This window comes from Mustela putorius, unplaced genomic scaffold (assembly GCF_011764305.1).
Source record: "Mustela putorius furo isolate JIRA1106 unplaced genomic scaffold, ASM1176430v1.1 tig00003859_pilon_pilon_pilon, whole genome shotgun sequence".
In the NCBI taxonomy this organism is placed as follows: domain Eukaryota; kingdom Metazoa; phylum Chordata; class Mammalia; order Carnivora; family Mustelidae; genus Mustela; species Mustela putorius.
The window spans coordinates 13,664,139-13,684,600 of record NW_025422011.1 but is presented as its reverse complement, the minus strand read 5'-3'; the positions used below and the strand labels follow the sequence as shown (position 1 = coordinate 13,684,600).

The 20,462-nt window shown below is 34.8% G+C and overlaps 2 protein-coding genes across 9 annotated transcripts in view; one reads left to right on the top strand and one right to left on the bottom strand.

Annotated features, from left to right (window-relative positions):
* Window positions 1–11,961, top strand: part of DNAJC24 (DnaJ heat shock protein family (Hsp40) member C24) — a 55,781-nt gene extending 43,820 nt beyond the window's left edge. Inside the window, exons 4-5 of one of the 2 annotated variants that reach the window (XM_004755913.3) lie at window positions 4,901–4,969; window positions 9,258–11,961. In XM_004755913.3, coding sequence (XP_004755970.1) covers window positions 4,901–4,969; window positions 9,258–9,388 — 200 coding nt within the window. In that variant the 3' untranslated portion in view covers window positions 9,389–11,961. The remainder of the gene's footprint in view (window positions 1–4,900; window positions 4,970–9,257) is intronic. The other variant, XM_045066104.1, reaches the window with a different exon arrangement.
* The window catches only part of IMMP1L (inner mitochondrial membrane peptidase subunit 1), a 79,497-nt gene continuing 69,526 nt past the window's right edge, over window positions 10,492–20,462 (bottom strand). For 6 of the 7 annotated variants that reach the window (XM_045066101.1, XM_004755910.3, XM_004755912.3 and 3 more), the window contains 2 exons: window positions 11,688–11,798; window positions 10,492–10,862 (listed from right to left, as the gene is read on the bottom strand). In XM_045066101.1, coding sequence (XP_044922036.1) covers window positions 10,794–10,862; window positions 11,688–11,798 — 180 coding nt within the window. In that variant the 3' untranslated portion in view covers window positions 10,492–10,793. Of the gene's footprint in view, window positions 11,799–20,462 lie in introns of all 7 variants that reach the window. The other variant, XM_045066098.1, reaches the window with a different exon arrangement.

Here is a 20,462-nt window from a genome sequence, read left to right as displayed (position 1 = left end):
CCTTCAAGTTAGTTTCTATATGAAAAATTTAATTATGTATAGTGAAATGATTTTTAAGAATGGGGTGATTATATACAATTAAATTCCTTGGTTTTAAAATAGCACGATACTAAGTTAGACCTAAACAAAAACACTGTTTGCTTTTTACACACAGATGACTTAAGTGTGAAATAAATCTTATTTTAAGACATAAAAATAAATACAACAGACTACTTGCTAAATGAGAGTGTCGTGGGGGCTTTTGATCGCTCGAGTAAGTTCCAACATTGCTACACATGAATAGTAGGGACAGAACTGCAGATGGACTAGATCTTTTGGCCAATATTGGGTTGAATGAGACTTTTGATATCTCAGCCATAATGAATAAAGTTCAATTCCTCTCCACCGTAGCTTTTTGTTGCTGTTATTTATTTTTACTTATTTATTTGATTTGTAACTACGGTTAGAACAGGTTTCCTGGGATTAGGAAGTGTAATTATTTAGGCAGCAAAAAGTTGTTTTAGAAATTTTACTATCATTAGGAAGAAGCTTTAAAAGGCTGGAATTCCATTGTCTTGTAAGAAGTAAGAAATATTTATTGATTCCCAAATGGAGCTGAAAAAAAAAAAACCTTTCCTCTTTTAGAAAGTTGTGAATGACCCAGCGAGAGCTCTAGTAAGCTTTACTGAACCAAGCTGCTAATAGTTATTTAATGTTATTCTTCAGTGTGAAAGAATCTCCCTAGATTTTCCTTTTAATCTCTTTGAATTGCAGGCTCATAAACCTCTCTGATGAGTCCTGCCAGTGTTTTCTTAGATCCCACTGTTGAGACAAAGGAGCTACAGAATTCTTTCACCTCTTGTTGTCAGACAAATCCAATAGAACACAGGGTCAGAAGGGCCTGTACTTCTGAAGGTTGAAAGATTCTTTTCCAAGTAACCACATAAATTATTTGATTTTATCATTATATTCCACAGGAATTTCCTTTTATAATGCATTGCTTTCTATATATAAGGAAATTTGGATCTTTTTCTGGTCTCCGTATTTAGCTAAGCTTTGGGTATAGCACAGGGTGTGAATAGACCTACATACCTTAGGAAAAGCTGAGCCCATTTACTTCAAAAGAATTAGGAATCTTGTAGTGTAATTGGACTTAAGATAGAGTACCCAAATACCACGCATTGCGTTTTCTTTCCAAATGGCTGGGTTTGTTTGTTTTTAAGTTATTACCATTCTGGAGCTAAGATTCCAGATTCAAATCTTGTACCTATTCCTTTTTTTTTTTTTTTTTTTTTTTTTTGGGTACCTATTCCTTTAATTAAGTCGCTGCAGAAGTCAATTTATGTTTTCTCACTATTTTTAGTAGTGTCATGTTAACAGGAAAACTTTGAGATAGAATTTATATTTTCAGATACCTATTGAAATATTTCATTGTAATGAGCAAAAATATTTGTAATATGTAATACTCAAAAGAAAAGGAACTTACCTATTTTGCAGATGCCATGCCTGATTAGAAGACAATTATCAAAGCTAATTACAGGGTTCCTGTGAGTTACTTTACAGGCTAGGGAGGAATTAAGTTTTCTAATTATAACTACAATGGTGGACAAGCAGAGATCATTGTTTAAAAAGAAAAAAAAAAAACATTGATTTGTTTGTGCTCCTTCCTTGTAATCGTAGTTAAGGGGGAAGTTGCTGTTGCCCCATTCCCTGGACACCTGCCTCTCAACAAAGGATTGTGGTCACCTCCCCACCCCTTACATTTAGATTCACCTTTTACTTGTATGTACCCCTTCTGCTCATTATACAGTTCTCCAGGAATCCAATTTTCCCTGAGTTAATCACCCCCAGCCTTTTTCAGAAGTTGTTAGATTACCATCTTTTCAGGGAATACACACTTTCTTAGGCTTTTAACTTCTTTTCCCTAACTTTTGTTTATTTCTATTAAAAAGTATAGCTCTTGGAGTCTCAGCATACTACTTTAAGACTTTTTGTTGAAATGTATCATACATGCAGAGAAGTATACCAATCCTAAGTGTCCAGCTTGATGCGTTTTCACAATAAATACACCCATCTGACCAGCACCCAGAAGGTCCCTTGTGACTCCTTATAGCCACCACTTTCCCCCACACCCAATACCACGGTGTCACGCAACAACTCGGGGTAGTTTTGCTTGTTAGATTTTATGTAATGGGGTATCATATAGTATGCTCTCTCTTGTGTCAGATAGGACTTTTAAAACCAGAACCTCACAGAAACCTGGACTGTATCCACATAATATTGAATAATCAGATCAAATAATTAGATGTTTAGATAGCCCCAGAACATGAGAATAGTTTTTATTTTTTTTAACTCTGACCTTGGGGAAAGTACTAACCAATTTTGCATTATTTTCCCTCTTATTATGAGATATCATCTAAGTTGATCTGTCATCTTAGAAATAGGTCACTATTCCAAAGTAACTGTATGTAAAGAAAAAAATAATAAAAATATAAAGGCCCTTTTTTTTGAGGAAGTGGAATAATAGAGAGATGCTCCACGTGAAACACTAGGTGAGCATGACAGTAGCTTCCTCGTGGAGAAGCACAGCAATATGCTGACTTCCTGGGCAGTTCTCTTTGCCAGTTATTTCTCATTTATTATTTTCAAGTAAAAATAGCATAGTGGACATATACGAGTGGGTTGTCCTTCTGTGTAATTGCTGTATTGCAGGTGTCCAAGGTAGGTTAAATTAAGGCTCGTTCATCTGTCCTTACCTCTGCCTTGTCTGATTTGCTTTAATTGATTTCCAAAATTACTGAAGATATCGATCAGATACCCTGGAATATAGTCAGCTTGATTGTAAATTATTTACATCTGTTTTTCCTCTAACAACAGTCTGTTAAGTGCCAATTACCCCCATTCATAAATTTAAAAGTGTTTCATTTCTCCATTCAAGCAAACTTACCTTAGTCATTCTAAGAAATTGAAACATATGATTAAGATTTGTTTTTCTCTCCCTGGGACTTTTAGGGAGAATTTTTTAAAAAACTAAAATACTGAATAATCTATAGCCAAGTGTGCTTTATATAGAATGTAGAAATTGTTTTGTTCAGAGATTACCTCACATACTAATACAGTCTGCATAAGCTATTCAGTGGGCACAGAGATGAAGGAATTCCCCCACCCTCCGACTACTGGGCAGAGTCTTTAATCTTTGGATTTTAGGGTCAGTATAATAGACTGTTGGGACCTAGTAAATATGAAGTGATACAATATTTGACATACTTAATAGAAAACCACAGTGAGTTCAAAATATTGTCTAATTTTTTCATCTATTTTAAAATTGTGTAACTCACCAATAAATTCTGAACAGGCAGTTATTAAATATAATTAAATTGTAGGCATTCACACAACGGAACAAAGGAAAGCATTTCTCAGCAAGTGAACAAGAGACTAGTGAGACAGCTAAAGAAAATTTCATTGGGGTGAGGGGTGGATTTTAGTAGTTTCTTTTAAGCATCGACTTCTAGAAGAACAATACAAGCATACATGAAGTATAACATGCCTTTAAAAACAAAGACAAGTGCTTATCTATAGTTGCTTTCTTTGTCCCAAAGTATACTTGTTTTAAGCAAGAGTACATGCTTCTACTGCCTAAACTATATGCTTACTAAATTCCAAGCTTCTCTGAACCTTCCACCTGCAGGGAAAACTTTGGCCTAGGAAATAGCAATAGAACATCAACACAATACAGTTACATGGTTATTGAAACCTTTTAAAAGTAAGTCTTGAAGTTACCAATTCCTCTCTTGCAAGCAGTTAAAAATCAGGTGACCCTTACATTGGTTAGAGCTTTGTTCTTTAAAATACTTTTAGATGGGGCGCCTGGGTGGCTCAGTCGGTAAAGCGTCTGCCTTTGGCTCAGGTCATGATCCCAGGGTCCTGGGATCAAGCCCAAATCAGGCTCCTTGCTCGGTGGAGAGCTTGCTTCTCCCTCTCCCTCTGCCTGCTACTCTGCCTGCTTGTGCTCTTTATATCCCTATCAAGTAAATAAATAAAATCTTTAAAAATAAATAAATAAAACACTTTTAGACTGATCTCATTTGATTAGAACAACACACTGGTCTGTTCTGTCATAGCAAATTCCATAAACTGCGTGACTTAAACAACAGAAACGTATTTTTCATAGTTCTGGAGGTTGGAATTCCAAGATCAAGGTGCCAATCAGTATGGTTCCTGGTGAGGGCTCTCTTACTGGCTATAAATGGCCTTGTTCTTTACTGTGTCTTTATTAGATACTTTCTTTGGTACTTGTGCATGGAGAGAGAGAGACCCACTTTCTTCCTCTTATAAGGCCACCAACTCTATCAGATTAAGGCCCCACCCCACTCTTATGGTCTTACTTTACCTTTATTACCTCATAAAAGGCTTATCTCTAAATACTTCAACATAAGAATTTTGGGGGGACACAGTTCAGTCCATAACAACCCTTCTGAAGTAGATAGGAAATAACTAAGTGTATCTAAGGTATATTTCTAAGGTTAGAAAGCTAGTGAAATATTATAGCTAAGGTTCAAATACAGTTATTTTTGCCCAACCCCATGCTGCCTTCCTTAGTTATAGTTATAGCTTGACAAAAAAAATTCCCCTCTCACAAAAATAGGGGTTACTAGTTAATCACAAGGAATCACCAAATCAACTCCATGGTTTTTGCATGTTGCATATTTGTGGAAAATGGGATAGATTTTGACTTTTGAGGTTCGTTAGAAGTGGACTACAAGTCAGTTAGCCTTAAAACTGCTGTCAAAAGTAGTAAACTTTTAAGTTTTTAAATGGCAAGTAAATTATAGCTGTAGTCAATGGGCTGCAGTTGCCTTTTCAGCATTCTTCGTGGTTATGATTAAAGTGTCAAATAAATGTTGCATTTTGTATTTTACAGAAGATGATCTAAGAAATGTGGGACCAGTAGATGCTCAAGTATATCTTGAAGAAATGTGTTGGAACGAAGGTTGGAATTTTTTCTCTTGACTACAGTAAAGGAAAACATTAGGGATGTTCTTTAAGAAGAAAAACTCTTCTGGGATATTTGGAAATCTTAAAAAATAGTAATAGCTTGGCTTTTTAAATATATAAATATGGGTGGTTTTAGGAATTTCATTTTAAACTTCAGTTATTGATGGTCCTCTATATGACTCATTTCCAGTTATTTGTCTCGTCTAAGTAGATTTAGGTATAGAAGGTTTCATGTGGTTTTCTTTTTTTAAATTACTTGGGTTTTGGTTTACTTTCCATCTAATAGGGAAAATAAAGTTAATATTTTCCATCCTTCCTATGTTGACATAGGAGATGAATTTTCTATTAGAATTTTTGTTTATTTTTATTTCTTTACATGGCAGGGCAGGAAATTTTTGGAAAAATTTGGAAAAGAAAAATTTGTCACTCCCTTTACCCACCCACCATATCTTGTCTTTTTTCCCTTTTGTATTATTAAAATTTTATTTTATTATTTTATTTTGAGAGAGAAAGGGAGTGTACATAGAGGGAGAGGGACAAGCAAACTTTGTGCTGAGCCTGACACAGGGCTTGATCTCATGACTGAGATCATGACCTGAGTTGAAATCAAGAGTCAGACGTTTTAACCAACTGAACTGTGTAAGTGCCCTCTGTTACTAGAATTTTACAACTTTAACTTCTCTCCTGTTCTGATAATTTTGTGAATTGCTTTGGCTAGAAATGGTAGAGCCCGTATAGAGCCCACGAATGTCACACATCTAGGTTTCTCTGGGAAAATGAAGAAACTCTTCCTATTTCCTAGCATTTTTATATACTTTAACCCTATAACTGTTGTTCAGCCTGGAGTAAAAATTCCCTAGCACTTTATAAAAATTGACTAATGAATGTGGATAGGCAGAAAATAAACAGTTCATCATCCTTCCTGAAACCAAGTATATTGGAATTTTTTTTAAAGAACTGGGTTTTTTTTTTTTTTTTTTCTTTTTAAGATTTTATTTATTTGACAGAAATTTGTGGGGAGAGAGAGTATGGACAAGCAGGAGGGCAGCAGAGAGGGAGGAAGAAGCAGGCTTTCTGCTGAGCAGGGAGCCTGACAGGCTGTATCCCAGGACCCCAGGAACATGACCTGTCCCAAAAGTAGAAGCTTTAACCAACTGAGCCACGCAGACTCCCCTGGAATATTTTTTTATGGCAAATTTTTAACATAGTGCTGTTAGGAAGGTGGGTGATAGGCTATTGACTTTAAGAGGAGCATCACATTTTTGCTTATGGGTCACTCAGCTCCTCAACTGCCAAATGAAATCCTAGAGTATAAATTCTTATTTGCAGTGAATGATTGAGAAACTTAAAGTTTGTATAAATGGGGCTCCCAGGGTTTTATAATAGTTTCATCAGTGGAAACAAGGGAACTACTGCTATGAAAGTAGAATATACTAGTGACATAGGCTTTGGTGAAAGGCTTCCAGTTCATGAAGGGGACAGACCAGAACATATAATTTATCAAGGAGACCTGCCCAACTAAATACATTTTTTGAAAATAGAGTATTGCTACCTCATCAGCTAGTATTGTATGTGTTTAATCTCTTCTTGGACGAATTAGTTCTTTTTACTGTAGTTGATTAACACATTTTGTTTCCTAGTGATTCCTGATAATATGAAAATAGTCAAAACTGGTTTTTGCATTTTTTCCTTTAGTAGCTTTTTAAAAAAATACAAATAATAAGTTTTTATTTTAAGTTAATATGGATTGGTGGTTCAAACATCTGTCCAGTCAACAAATACTATGAGGTTTCTTCCTTTAAAAAAAAAAAGATGTTATTTATTTATTTGACAGAGTACAAGCAGGGAAAGCAGCAGGTGGAGGGAGAGGGAAAGGCAGGCTCGCTGGGATCACAACCTGAGCTGAAGGCAGATGCTTAACTGACTGAGCCATCCAGGTGCCCCTCAGCTTTATGATACAGGTGGAAAAAAAACCAAGATGGTGAAGGAAATGTACAACATGAAATTCTTAAGTTATGTGTTACTATCCTTGGAATTTCCTTAAGTAAACCTGACAGTGAAGATAGAGAAGAATCCTAACCATAGCCAATGAATCAGTTATTAGAAGCTAAAGTTACTCTTAAAAGTATAGGACATCCTTTGACGCTTATTGTTTATTTATTTATTTATTTATTTCAATGCTTATTTAAATTAAGGGTTTTTTAATAAAGAGGGAAGCAATCCTTAATCTTGTGAGCAGCAAATAGCTGCATGAAGCCATTATTTCTGCAGGGGTATTTATAAATTAGTAATATAAGTTTTGCAGTCTTGGAAGATGAAAATTCAATAAAAAGTACAGTCAACTGGGCAAATTAAAAAAAAATTGTTTGAAGATTCCCTCGTGGCCATTTTCAGAGTAACCTTGGAAAGTGAAGATCCAGAGGCAGGAGAAAAGTAGATGAAACCCAACATGATAGATAAAGCTGGATTACCATATTCTTGATCCAAGCATAGTATGAAACAATGAGAGAGGGAGAGAGAGCGAGCACAGGCAGACAGAATGGCAGGCAGAGGCAGAGGGAGAAGCAGACTCCCTGCCGAGCAAGGAGCCCGATATGGGACTCGATCCCAGGACGCTGGGATCATGACCTGAGCTGAAGGCAGCTGCTTAACCAACTAGGCCACCCAGGCATCCCGCCTTTTATTACTCTTAAAAGCCATCCCTGAAGAACTGTTGAGAGAGTGGTCCTTAGTCCCCTTGTTGTACAGCTTGGTTATTTTGTCTTCAGTGTTTTTAAAATGATTTCTGTGACGATATCACTTGCTAAGTAATAGAATAATATAAGAAATGTAACAAGATGTGAATTTTTAGTGAGCATTAACATTTGGAATTATCTATGACAAAACTCCTCAGTAGCCCATGGTGGCCTCTGCATCATTTACTGAGCACATGTCACCTCAAATTGTTTCTGAGTGTTCACTGAGGTGGTAAAAAAATAAGATGGACATTTAGCTTTAGAAAACCAATGGTTAGAATATGTGCATTTTTAGACAACTTAATAATGAAACGATCACTTTTGAAAGCCTGCTACTACAATATATATGTTGGCTCAGACAGGAAAGATGTTAGCATTTTAAAATTCCAAGATTAAATTATTTTTCTTTATGGACAAAAAAGGCATTGTGGTGAACAAAAAGGAAGATTAGGTGAATGAATTCATGTTTTTGTTACTGGTAAAAGAAACATATAAAGTTAGCTTATTTAATTTTAATTTTTCCAAGGCCAAATTTGATTAGAGAACAAATACAGGGCAGTTGAATTTTTTCTTTTCTTTTTTTCTATTAGTGGCATATAATGAGATCTGAGTGTTAAAGAATGAAGTCTGAGCACTGAATAAAGATACCTGATGTACCTCTAGTAAATTATGACCGTCATACAATAAGGGGATCAGTAATTATTTTTCTTTTACAGTCACTTCTCAGTGACAGTGAAATGGAATGACTAGTGGATCAGATTCTTTCAGTTAAAGGACATAAGCATTTCAGCTTCCCAAGAAAATGGTAGATTTAATAAAATTTCCACCATTAGTAGGCTAAATGTTGCGCCGTATCACCTCTGTTGGGCATCTCACTTCACAGAAATAGTATGATACTAGAACAGAGTATCTTAATGTTGAACTTAAACAGTTAAGTTAGCAGGACGCCTGGATGGCTCAGCGGGTTAAGCATCCACAAGCAACAGCTCCAGTAATGAGGATCAAGCCCTGCATCAGGCTCCCTGCTCAGCAGGGGGCGTCTGCATCTCCCCCTCCCCCCACTCAAGTTCTCTCACTCTCAGATAAATAAATAAAATCTTAAAACAAACAAACAGAGTTTTCTCTAAAAGAATATACTCCAGGCATAAGCATGTAGGGCTATTTCTCTTTCCTTCACAGTAGTATTTTTGACAAATATATTGTTGAGAAGAATGTAAAATTTATGTGGATCTTAAGAAAACAGAAGACTTCAGATAAATGTCCTGGGTCGCTTCTGAGCTTCTGCTCTCCCCTCAAGATCTTTGGGCTGTTGATTCATAGCTTTAATCCTCTACAGCTCTCTTATACATATCAAGATTTTTTAGTAGGTAATTTTTAGAAACACTGCCCCATACAAGAATTCGTTTCAAGTTCTCATTTAAATATGTTTTATACTTAAGGCACTTCTTTCATTTTGGAATTTCTGTGATAAACTGCATTTTTAAAAAGCTGTTAAAATAGTCACTTGCAAGTGTTTGAAGTATTTTGTTTTGTTTTGTTTTTTTACAGATGATAACTCTTTTTCTCTGAGTTGCCGATGTGGTGGAAAATACAGGGTTTCCAAGGATGAAGCAGAAGAAGTTACCCTGATTTCTTGTGATACATGTTCTTTAATTATAGAACTCCTTCATTATGGCTGAAATTGTTCACTAAATGATCCTTTAACTCTGTATTCAGACATGTTGAAGAGAGCCCATTCAAGTAAATGTATAAAGCTGATAAAAAGAAGTAGGATTCTTTTTTTTGGTCAGCTTTTATTTGCAGAGAAAGTATAAGACTGTCAAGCAAGGGCTATCCCAGATTAACAGAAAATTCATTTAATTATTTATATGTATTTATACTTTCTATTTATAGATCCCCCCCCCAAAAGACTTGAATTATTAAGTTCTATTTTGTGAATTCCCATCTGAGAACTTTGTTATTTGGTCCATTTTCTCCTTGGTGTAAAATAAGAATTTTCCTTTTCTTTAAGTATGTCTCTTCTTATAATGGGTCACAGTATTATAATGTTCCTTTATAGTTACTGGGTTTCTGAAGTAAACATGACATTTCTAGCTGCTAAAGTTACAGGCCTACAGTACAAGTATCTGAAAGTCTCAAGTCATTAAGATTAAACTGTAATCTTTGTAAATAACATGTGAGCCTAGTACTCCCATAATGAGGGCTGGATATGGATATTCATGAAGTTATTTCAAAGTTGATAAAGAAGGTGAAATGACAACTTTAGAAAAGAGAGCTTTTGGAGTAAAGACTTGACTCCAGTCCTGGCAACTCTATTTCCAGATTCTTCATGTGGCTACATTAAAGGGAATAAAGTTTAAACAATGCCATCTTCAACTTTAAATGTAACTTAGGAATGGTAGCTCTAAAAAATAATAATAATCTGAAACTGTCACATTACTTCCTTTTTTATTTCAAAGTACTAAGTATTAATTCCTGTATTTAAGAATAAGGAATCATTGCATTGCTGGTATGAACAAATGGACTTTTATAATGTTATTATTGATTATAATGGATTTTATTTTTTCTCTGTATTTGATACTCTATATACAGTATAAGTCAGGAATCATTTTAAAAGATTGAGGTATCCTTTATGGGATCACTGGAACTGTAATTTCAAAAGAGTGAACCAAGTATGTGACTTAGCAGGTTTTTATTGGTTGAATTCATGGTATTACTGGTTTGGACTTGAAAGACTAGTTATTACTCTGATGTGTAAATGTAGCAAAAGTATGAGGCACAGTCAAGAAAAGATTACTTTTATTATAACTATTAAACCAAAAATTCAGAAGTGAGGTGGTCATCCAGGTTTTTTCCCCTAAAAATATTTTTATATCTATCATAAACGTTAGATTTCTTTTCTTGGATTACATTTCTATCCATATATTTGGAACTAATAGCACTTACAATATGTATTGTTTATTCTTCCATATAACAATTACAAATGACTAAAACTAAGTAGCAAATAGTTTATTAGTTAAGTACATGGATTCAGGGGCAATAATAAATTCACTTGGAGAGAATAATCAAAAGAATAAATGCTTGCTAATCGTCAGAAAATCTGTGGCCATTAGGGCTGTCACGGAGAAATCCAAAATCACTCAGAGGCCAAATCTGTAAAATTGAAATGTGATTGAAAACAGTTAATGAAAGTGTTACATCATCATCATTCCTTTTATTCATCCCTTTTCTCTGTGCAATGTAATTAAACACTTTCTCCTTATTTTTAGTCAAGAACAAATTTTCTATACAAAATGAGACTTTACAAAGTAAATTTGTATGTGTATATGTATTTAAACTCTAAACTTTGGAACACTGATATGTTATACAAGAATTTATATGTTATGTGGTATATGAATGTATTATGTGTGTCTGTGGGTTTTTTTAAACTACCCTCAAAGTTAACTATAAACCCAAGGATTTAAGTATAACCTCTGCGTAAGTAAAGAATCCTGCAGATTATCCAATAGCATTCATGTGTTTTTCTTCTTACTGCTGTGTTAAAAAAGAGGAGCCAGTGAAAATAATCATCTTTCCTAAGAGTCCTACATTTATTATAACCATGTACATAACTGGGATATCCCCACTTAGCAGTGTAGTTTGACTACACTGCTCTTCTGCAAATGCATACTTATGTCCAAGATAGAATATAGTTGTACAAGTTGTATGGGAAAGAATTACATTCTGGAGATATAAATTAAAGGCTTCTTATAGCTAAGGTTATTTGAACTTTATTATTCAAACAATTACTCTTAATTACCTGTCTCAGTAGGGAAAAAGGTAATGTTAATAGCTACGAAGGCCAGCATGTTCATAAAATGTAGCTGCTGTAACAGTTAAGTCCATTGACAGCCTGAATATTTCAAAGCTCATTTTGAAAGAAAATATATTTCTTCCAGCTCAGAGAAGAAAACCTACATTTTAACCAGAAAATAATACCTTAAAAAAGATTCGTCCTCTTATTAGTCCATATGGAATAGGTCCATAATATCTGGAATCTGTAGAATTCTGTAGATTATCACCTTCTAACCAAACATGACCTGTTGGCACCTAGATTTAGAGAAGAAAACAGCCCATTTAAAAAAACAAACAAAAAACTAAATATGGTAATAGGGAGAAATGTCTTAAAGTTCTTGTTTATAAAACACACACCCTATGATTTGTATTTTTGCTTTTATTTCTTGCACAATAAAATATCTTTTATTAAATACCAGTAATGTTAAGGTTTTGTCATTTTAAAAGACCTATCTTTTTTGCCACATGGTTCCCAAACATTAATTTGTTACACAAACCCCAAACTGAGGTTATAAGAGATCAAAACAGTGTGACAGGGTCATTAATTTAATAGACTTCAAAAGAGGTCATTAGGATGCTGACTGAAAATGTGCCCTCCTGTCTCTAAAACAGCATAAGCAGGGCAGCCACTCACTCAGCAACATCCTGGGGCCAGTACCAAGGCCAGACCTATTAGAGTGCTCATGATGAACTAAATGGTAATTGATTGTGACATCAATTACAGATAATCTCATCATTTTATTGGAGTGGGCTTGTCAGAATTCTAATTAAGATCCCTGTTCTGCCTTTGTACAGGCCATATCTTCAATGCATTATACTTCAATAATGACCATCAGGAACTAGAAGGACTTATTATAAAATCATCAGTTGTAAAATTAATGATGGTGACCTTCTACTAAATCAAAGACCCTATCTCCTATATTGTCCTACATACTAACTGGTAAATAACATTTACAATTTTACTCAATGTAAACCATAAAAATATTTAGAACATAACATGTTAACTTAAAAAAAATGAGCTCTGTGAAATGAAATATTTGCCCATTAAAAAATTACTCTGCAGCAATAATCCTTAAAGTAGCACTTTACAATACAAGTTATTTTAGTTTCTTTTACCCAAGAAAACTTGAATTACTGACCAGACCAAGATGATCTACTGGGAAGGAATTTATTTTCACTTTTCTTTTGACTAGCTTTTTATGACTTGGGAACTTTACATGAAGAAAAATACTCCTACTGGGTTAAATAAGAAATGACTGCAAATTTTCAAAATGTTACAAATTACTGCTATTTATTTATTTATTTTTTTATTTTCCAAATTACTGCTTTTTAAAGACTTTATTTTTTAGAGTAGTTTTAGGCTAACAGCACAATTTCCCTCCCATCTCCTGCCCCCAAACATTCATGACCTTCCCCACTATTGGCATCCCCTACCACAGTGCTGTATATTTGTTATACTTGGTGAACCCACATCAGTACCATAATCACCCAAAGTCCAGAGTTAATTTAGGGTTCACTCTTGATGTTGAACATTCAATGGGCTTGGACAAATGTATGACAGGTGTCCACCACTGTAGTATCATAGAATATTTTCACTGCCCTAAAAACCTTGTGTGAACCTTGTGTGAGCTGCCTTATTCATGCCTTCCCCCCCCTACCTCCTCTATTACCTTTTGGAAAAATAAATGTATACAAGCATGTAAAAGATGAATTTCACTTTGTATCAGAGATTATATAATTTTGGAATGTCTTATGTAGGAATATTTGTTCAAAACAAATCAATTATTTTAACTACATACACTTAAATGTTAAATCTATTTGTAGAGAAAAATTTCCTGAAAGAGTATCAGATGCTGTAAGATCACTTATTTTTCCCCCCACTATTAATGGAACCAGTTATAGGGCTAAGAGCAAGACTAATTCGTATCTGTTTAAGTGGATTTATGTGCAATGAACCTTAATATTGTTCAGGTAGAAAAATGAATCCATCTCAGATCATAGATGAAAAAAAAAAAACCACCCCAAAAATAGTATATTTGGAAAAACCGTGTATCATTAACATAGTCTCAAGTGCCACTATGGGAGAAGCTATAATACAGACAACTTTTATGTTTAAATTTCCATAGTTTCTCCTTAATGTGTGTTTGTTTCTGAGTTCTAAAAAACAGGCAATAAACCAAGATCCAATATATATTCCACTTCATGAAGCTTTCCCCAACCTTGCCTGCCCATACCAAATACTCTTGATGGCTTAGAGCATTTACCATACAAAGTCTGTCTTGCCTGGGGCCCTAGATTATAACATTAGCCTGCTTGCCTTTTAAATCTATTATTTTGTGACCAAATAAGCCAACAGACAGTAATCATACCATGATCTTAATTCTTTACAACACCTAAGCCAAATATTTGGTGGTTTTTTTTATCTATAATGTAAGTAGGAATTCTTATAAAGCACAATCACTTTTGTATGACCCAACTTTCTTCCAAATTAGTTAAATAAAGTGATGAAGTGTTATTTTTGGTATAATAAAATTAACAAGTACAGAAAGGAATCTGCTCAGAGAAATCCAGAACATATTACCAGAAGCCTTTGGAAGAGTGACTCAGGCTATCTTGACCTAATCCTTGATTCCAACAGGTGGAATATAAAGAAGGGAATAGTAGAGCAAGCCAGTGTATATACATGGCTTTCTAGTTTATTTATTTATTTTTGAAAGATTTTATTTATTTATTTGACAGACAGAGATCACAAGTAGGCAGAGAGACAGGCAGAGAGAGAGGGGGAAGCAGGCTCTCCACTGAACAGGGAGCCTGATGTGGGGCTCGATCCCAGCACCCCGAGATCATGACCTGAGCTGAAGGCAGAGGCTAACCTACTGAGCCACCCAGGTGCCCCTCTAGTTTGTTTTAATTTAAGGATAAATTAAGAACGCAATTTATCCTTAAAACAAGCTGTGAAGTACTATTACTGATAGTTAATAGAAGTAGGTTCAAATATGGGACATGCTAACTCCCATTTATGTTAAGCCTATACATTCTAATACCCATGTATCCATTTACAGTAAAGGAATATCCTCTACCTCTCAGACTTCAGTGCTTGATAGTACACAAAGCAAGGAAACAACCTCATCGTTGATGGAACCTTTAATAAGAACTTCTCTATTAACAGGAAAACCTCTAAGTTGGATTTTTAAAAATCAAAGCAGTCACCTTTGCTGACCTACCTGTTAATTACTCAGTGTCCAGTAAATAATTCCACTTATTTTTGGTATAGGGTAAGAGAGTAAAGTGTTTTAAAGTTACACTTTAAAAATCAGTTTTTTAGAGGTATACTTTATATACAGTAAAAAGCACTCATTTCAAGTTTGACACTAGTTTTGGAAAATGTGCACACCTATGTAACTGCTGATTATAATCAAGATGGAGAGCATTTTCATCATGCCAGAAGGTTCCCTCCTGTGCCAGTCAACCTGCCATGCATATACCTGGTACCATGCAACTAGTGAGATCTGTTACTGGAAACTAGTTTTACCTGTTCCTAAGCTTCATATAAGTAAGATAGTACTATATTTATTTTGTTTCTGGCTTTGTTCATTTTTTAATGATTAATCCAGTTGTATGTATCAGTCATTCATCCCTTTTTACTTCTAAGTAGTATTCTATTATAAATCACAATGTCTGTCCATAATCTGTTGATGGATATTTTTCTTTGCAGTTTGGAGCTGTTAAAAATAAAGCACTCTAAACATTAATATGTAAGTCCATTTCTTTTCAGTAAATACCAAGGGGTAGAATTTCTAGGCCATAAGTGTATGCCTATCCTTAATCTTTTCCAAAATAATTGAATCATCTTATACTAAGCAGCAATGTTTGAGTATTCTAGTGAATTGCTGGTATCACATTGTGGTTTTCATTTGCAATTCTCTGATGAACATTTTTTCTTATGCCTATGTGAAGGGTCTATTAAAATACGTTGCTTATTTTTAAAATGGGTTGTTTTCTTACTCATTTTAAGAATTTTTTTTTTTTTTTTTAAGATATTTACTTATTTACTTGACACAGAGAAAGAGTGTGCACAAGCAAGGGGAGGCAGACAGAGGGAGAAAAAGAGCTTCTGAGCAGAGAGTCCCAACATGGGGTTCAATCCAAGGATTCTGGGACCATGACCTGGGACCTGCCAAAGGCAGACACTTAACCAACTGAGCCACCCAGGTGCCCCCCTTCAGAATCCTTTATTTACCTTGAGTATAAGTCTGTGACAGATATTACAAATACTTCCTCCTAGCCTGGGATCTTTTCTTTTGCCATTTCTAATGTACTGTAAAGCTATACAATGTTTTCTAAGTTCTATATATTCATTTGGTTCTTTTTGATATTTACCATTTCTTTTCTCATTATTTTCATCCTTCAGATCCTTGAAAATATTTAGAATTGGTGTTTTAAAGCTGTGTCTGTTAATTCCATTACTTCTATTATTTCTGGATCTATTTAACTGATTTTTCTTCTGGTTATGGGTACACTTTCTTACCTTTTCACATATCTTGTAGTTTGTGACTGAGCTGGACATTGATTTGTTGAGTGGAATTTGTTTCCTTTACAGTGTGCTAAATGTTGAGGTGAGCTTATTTTGGAGGAGGCAGGTAAGTTAGCTATGGCCCAGCTTAGTCCTTTCAAACCTTGTTTTTAAGCTTGTCAGGTTGGGTCTATCTCACACTGTACTCTTAGGGCTACTTTAGCCTACTACTAAGTAAGGCTTGATATTCAGGGATCTCTACTGAATGTCCTGGATATTCAGTGAGATCTGTTCACTCTGGCTGGTCAGAACTCCAGTGGCTCTCAGCCCTGTGTGAGCTCTGGGAATTGCTCAGCTCCCCATTCAGTCTTTGCTCAGTCTCCAGGTTTCACTGTTAACAGGCACAATTTAGAATTCAGCTCAAAAGCCAAGAGAACACCTAAGGAGATTCATGGTGATCGTTAGGTAGCTTTGTTTTCCCAGGTAGTTTGATCAATAAGTTCCAACCACTTAAACGTCTCTCTATCCCAGTCTGTCTCTTCAGCTCAGCAAAATCACTACTCTTTGTCTTGAATTTTACCTCAGTACCTTCTGAAACACCTGAGTTGGCGCAAGTATAGGGCTTGCCTTGTCTCTTCTCTTTCAGGGATCTGTCCCATACTTCCAGCTGTGCATTCTCTGAGAACAGCTATTTTACATTTTTGTCCAATTTTCTAGTTCTTTATGGCAGGATGACAAGTTCAGCATCAGTTATTTCATCATTACTAGAAACAAATGTTCAAATTATCTCATTTTTAATGTCTTTATTATTTTTCTTAGCATACCTCATAACAATATGAAGAGAATCCTTTTAGTAAAAACTGAAAGTTTTTGATGTAAGTAAAGTGTGCCTTTAGCATCTCTCTCCACGTTCTATCCCTTTCCATTGCATCCCCTACATGTTTTTGTTCTACTCTTTCCTTATCAAAATCTTTAGAAAAGATCTGCCAAACACAGCATGCGAGTATGTATAAATAAGGAAGTTCACTATGGTATTGCTTGTATCTCAAAATTAACAAAACTATAAATATTCCCCAGTAGGTACAGGTCAAATAAAATATGGTTCATTTATATAATAGTAGGCAGTTGCTCAAAAACAAAAACAAAGAAAAACTAGTTGACTTACGTGAATACCATCAGTGAAAAAAGTAAGTTGCAGGGCAATATATATAAATGTTTAAAAGAAATCCACAAAACTTACATATATCAAAATTTGTATTTTTATGGTCAGTATATACTACTTAGATAATTTTAAAACGTATATAAACCTCCTCAACTTGCAATGGAGTTCTGTCCCGATTAAGCCATCATTAAGTGGAAAATACAGTTGACCCCTGAACATGGGAGTTGGTGTGCCGATGCCTCCCCACCCCACGCCAAGTCAAAAATTCTCATATAACTTCTGCCTCCCCCCAAACTTAATAATCTGTTGACTGGAAGCCTTACTAAGGACATAGTCGATTAACACATTTTTATATGTTATTTATATATATTATATACATATTCTTAAAATAAGCTAGAGAAAAAATGTTCAGAAAAGCCATAAGGATGAGAAAATATATTCACAATACTATAATGTAAAAAATCCACGTGTACATGGGCTCATACCGTTCAAACCCCTGTTGCTCAAGGGTCAACTGTATTTTAAGTCAAAAATGCATATAATATACACCTAAGTTACTGGGCATCATAGCTTAGCGTAGCCTGTATTAAATGTGCTTACGACACTGACATTAGCCTACACTTGAGCAAAATCATCTAACACAAGCCTCTTTTATAATAAAGTGTAGAATATCTCAAGTATTTTACTGAATACTGAAAGAGTGAAAAACAGAATGGCAGTATGGGTACAGGATGGTTGGTTATAAATGGTCACTTTATCCTCTTGACTGCATGGGTGAATGGTAGCTGTAGCTCACTTGCTGCTTCCCAGCAACACGAGAGTATCATACTGCATTATCAGCCCAGGAAAAGATAAAAATTCAAATTCTGAAGTACAGTTTGTACTGAATATATATTGCTTTTATAGCACACTAAACTAAAAAATATGTTAAGTCAAACCATCCTAAATTAGGGACCGTCGGTGTGTACATACATACACACATATACACATACACATGTTATCTTAATGTGCCTATCCTTTTAAGTGATACTTGTACTTTTTATTTTTAATAAAGAACACAGTCCATCACAATACAGGTTATGAAGAGTTTTGTTCATTTTTTTTAACCTTTCGTAGAGTGGAAAGAGAAAGACCTAATTTCCAATCTAGATAGGTTTGCTTCTACATATAGTACAAGTAAATGACTGCAATTAGCAGTATTGTCACCAGATCTCTGGATAACCAAAATATTTGACTAGCTAAGAACTCACTTCTTTAAATAAACAAAGTACAACACTTTTGGGAGGAGTCCGAAACTGAAAACCTGACCTGAGACTGAGACAAAAAATAAAATTTCCTTTCTTGGGGCGCCTGGGTGGCTCAGTCTTTAAACGTCTGCCTTCAGCTCAGATCAGGATCCCAGTATCCTGGGATCAGGCTGGGATCAAGCCCTGCATGGGGCTCCCAGCTCAGCGGGAAGTCTGCTTCTTCCTCTATCACACTCCTGCTTGTGTTCCCTCTCTTGCTGTATCTCCCTCTGTCAAATAAATAAAATCTTAAAAAAAATTCCCTTTCTTATTCAAAATGCAGTTATTGTCTGTGGGATTAACCTACTGATTATCACCGAATAGAAAATCCAAACCAGATAAGAGGAAAAAATTCTATAGCAATAACATTAATAGATTAAATGGCAGCTTAAAATGTAGAAAGAACTCCAATAAAAACTCATTTGTAATAAATGTTTGCAAATTACCAAAAATGGAAATCCCTAATTTCATGCCTTTGTTACTTCTCATAACCAAAACTTTAAATGGCTAATTACTTTTCCTTTTCATACCTTTGTGAATTTGCCATGCCAACTTGAATGAATCTGTCAACTGAGTAAGAATATATGAATATCACAAAGAAATTTTTACTTTGGCTCTGAGTTTTCCCAGGATCTCAGATAGAACTTACTTTAAGGGCTAAATTTTAAAGCATTAAAAGAACCTTTAAATCATTCTTGTTTTTCCTTTCTACGTCAGAGGTTTACTTCCTGATGTATGATAAAACCTAATCTCAGGGCTGGACAAAAGAATCAAGCCTCTAGTTCTTAAGTATACTTACTGAGGTCTAGTTAAGTGCCTCTTTTATAGTACAAGCAACAAATGTAATTGCCTCATGGCCTGCGGGTGTCCATTTAACAAAAGAGGCTTTGTGAACCAACCCACAGGTGTTACTTTTCTTGATTCCAGTGAAATCTGATGCAAGAGTCCACAATATCAGATAACGCATTTACTAAACTGCAATCAAACTCAATCATTTAAACAAAAATACCTAAATTAAGAAAAAGTTCCAACTGAAGAATAAGATGTTTGTGTGTCTGACCTTGCAAAAATTTCAAAAAACAGAAAATCCTAATAACAGGTGAAAGTTTTTAAATTAACCCTTTGTTTGCCAGATATTTTATAATTTACAACCAACAAAGGTAGGGTGTGCACTGGCCCTGCTACTACTCATGCCTCTTTAATGTTTCTAAAACAAGTGTGAATGAAAAAGAAACAGTAGTTATTAAAGAAACAAAGAAAAAGAAAGCCAAGAAGAGGGGCAAAGTTTTGGGATCCTTTTTTGACATGATTATTTTTCCTTTTTCTGAATTATAAGGAAAAGGAGAGGGACACCAATTTTATGAAAGCAATTAAGAGAAAGCTTTGGGATTTTCTGGCAAAAGCACATGGGGGTTGATCTATCAGTAACAATATTTAATCCCAAGAGTATTTCATTTTCCACACGTATTTTAAGGTTTTTGTTTTGGGTCTCATGAAATGATAAAGGTGAAATACAAAAATGAATAATTTTCCTACCCTGGAAAAAAGTCCCCACTTTATATGTTGTTTTACTCTAACAATGCCCATAAAATTGATATTTATGTTACTATGTTACTATGTTACTATCTTCCAGGTAAGCAGGATCAAGTCAAATTACTATACCATTATGCTATTGTTTAATGCATATTGTTTAATCATGACTTACACAACCAAAATGCAGCCATGGTAAGATGCTGTGCACACCAACTACTGGAGAGGATAACTGGAAAATGAAATAATTTATTATATAGTTCTAAAAGAACTTCATAAAACTCAGTATTAATATGATTCATGTAAAAGTCAGTAATTGTTGGAGTTGCTGTAACACCAATAAAAGCTACGAAGACATACGTCAAAAAGTGAAACAGTGAATTCTCCTAGAAGCAATCAAGTAGAAGAGCTCTTGATAACACAAGGAG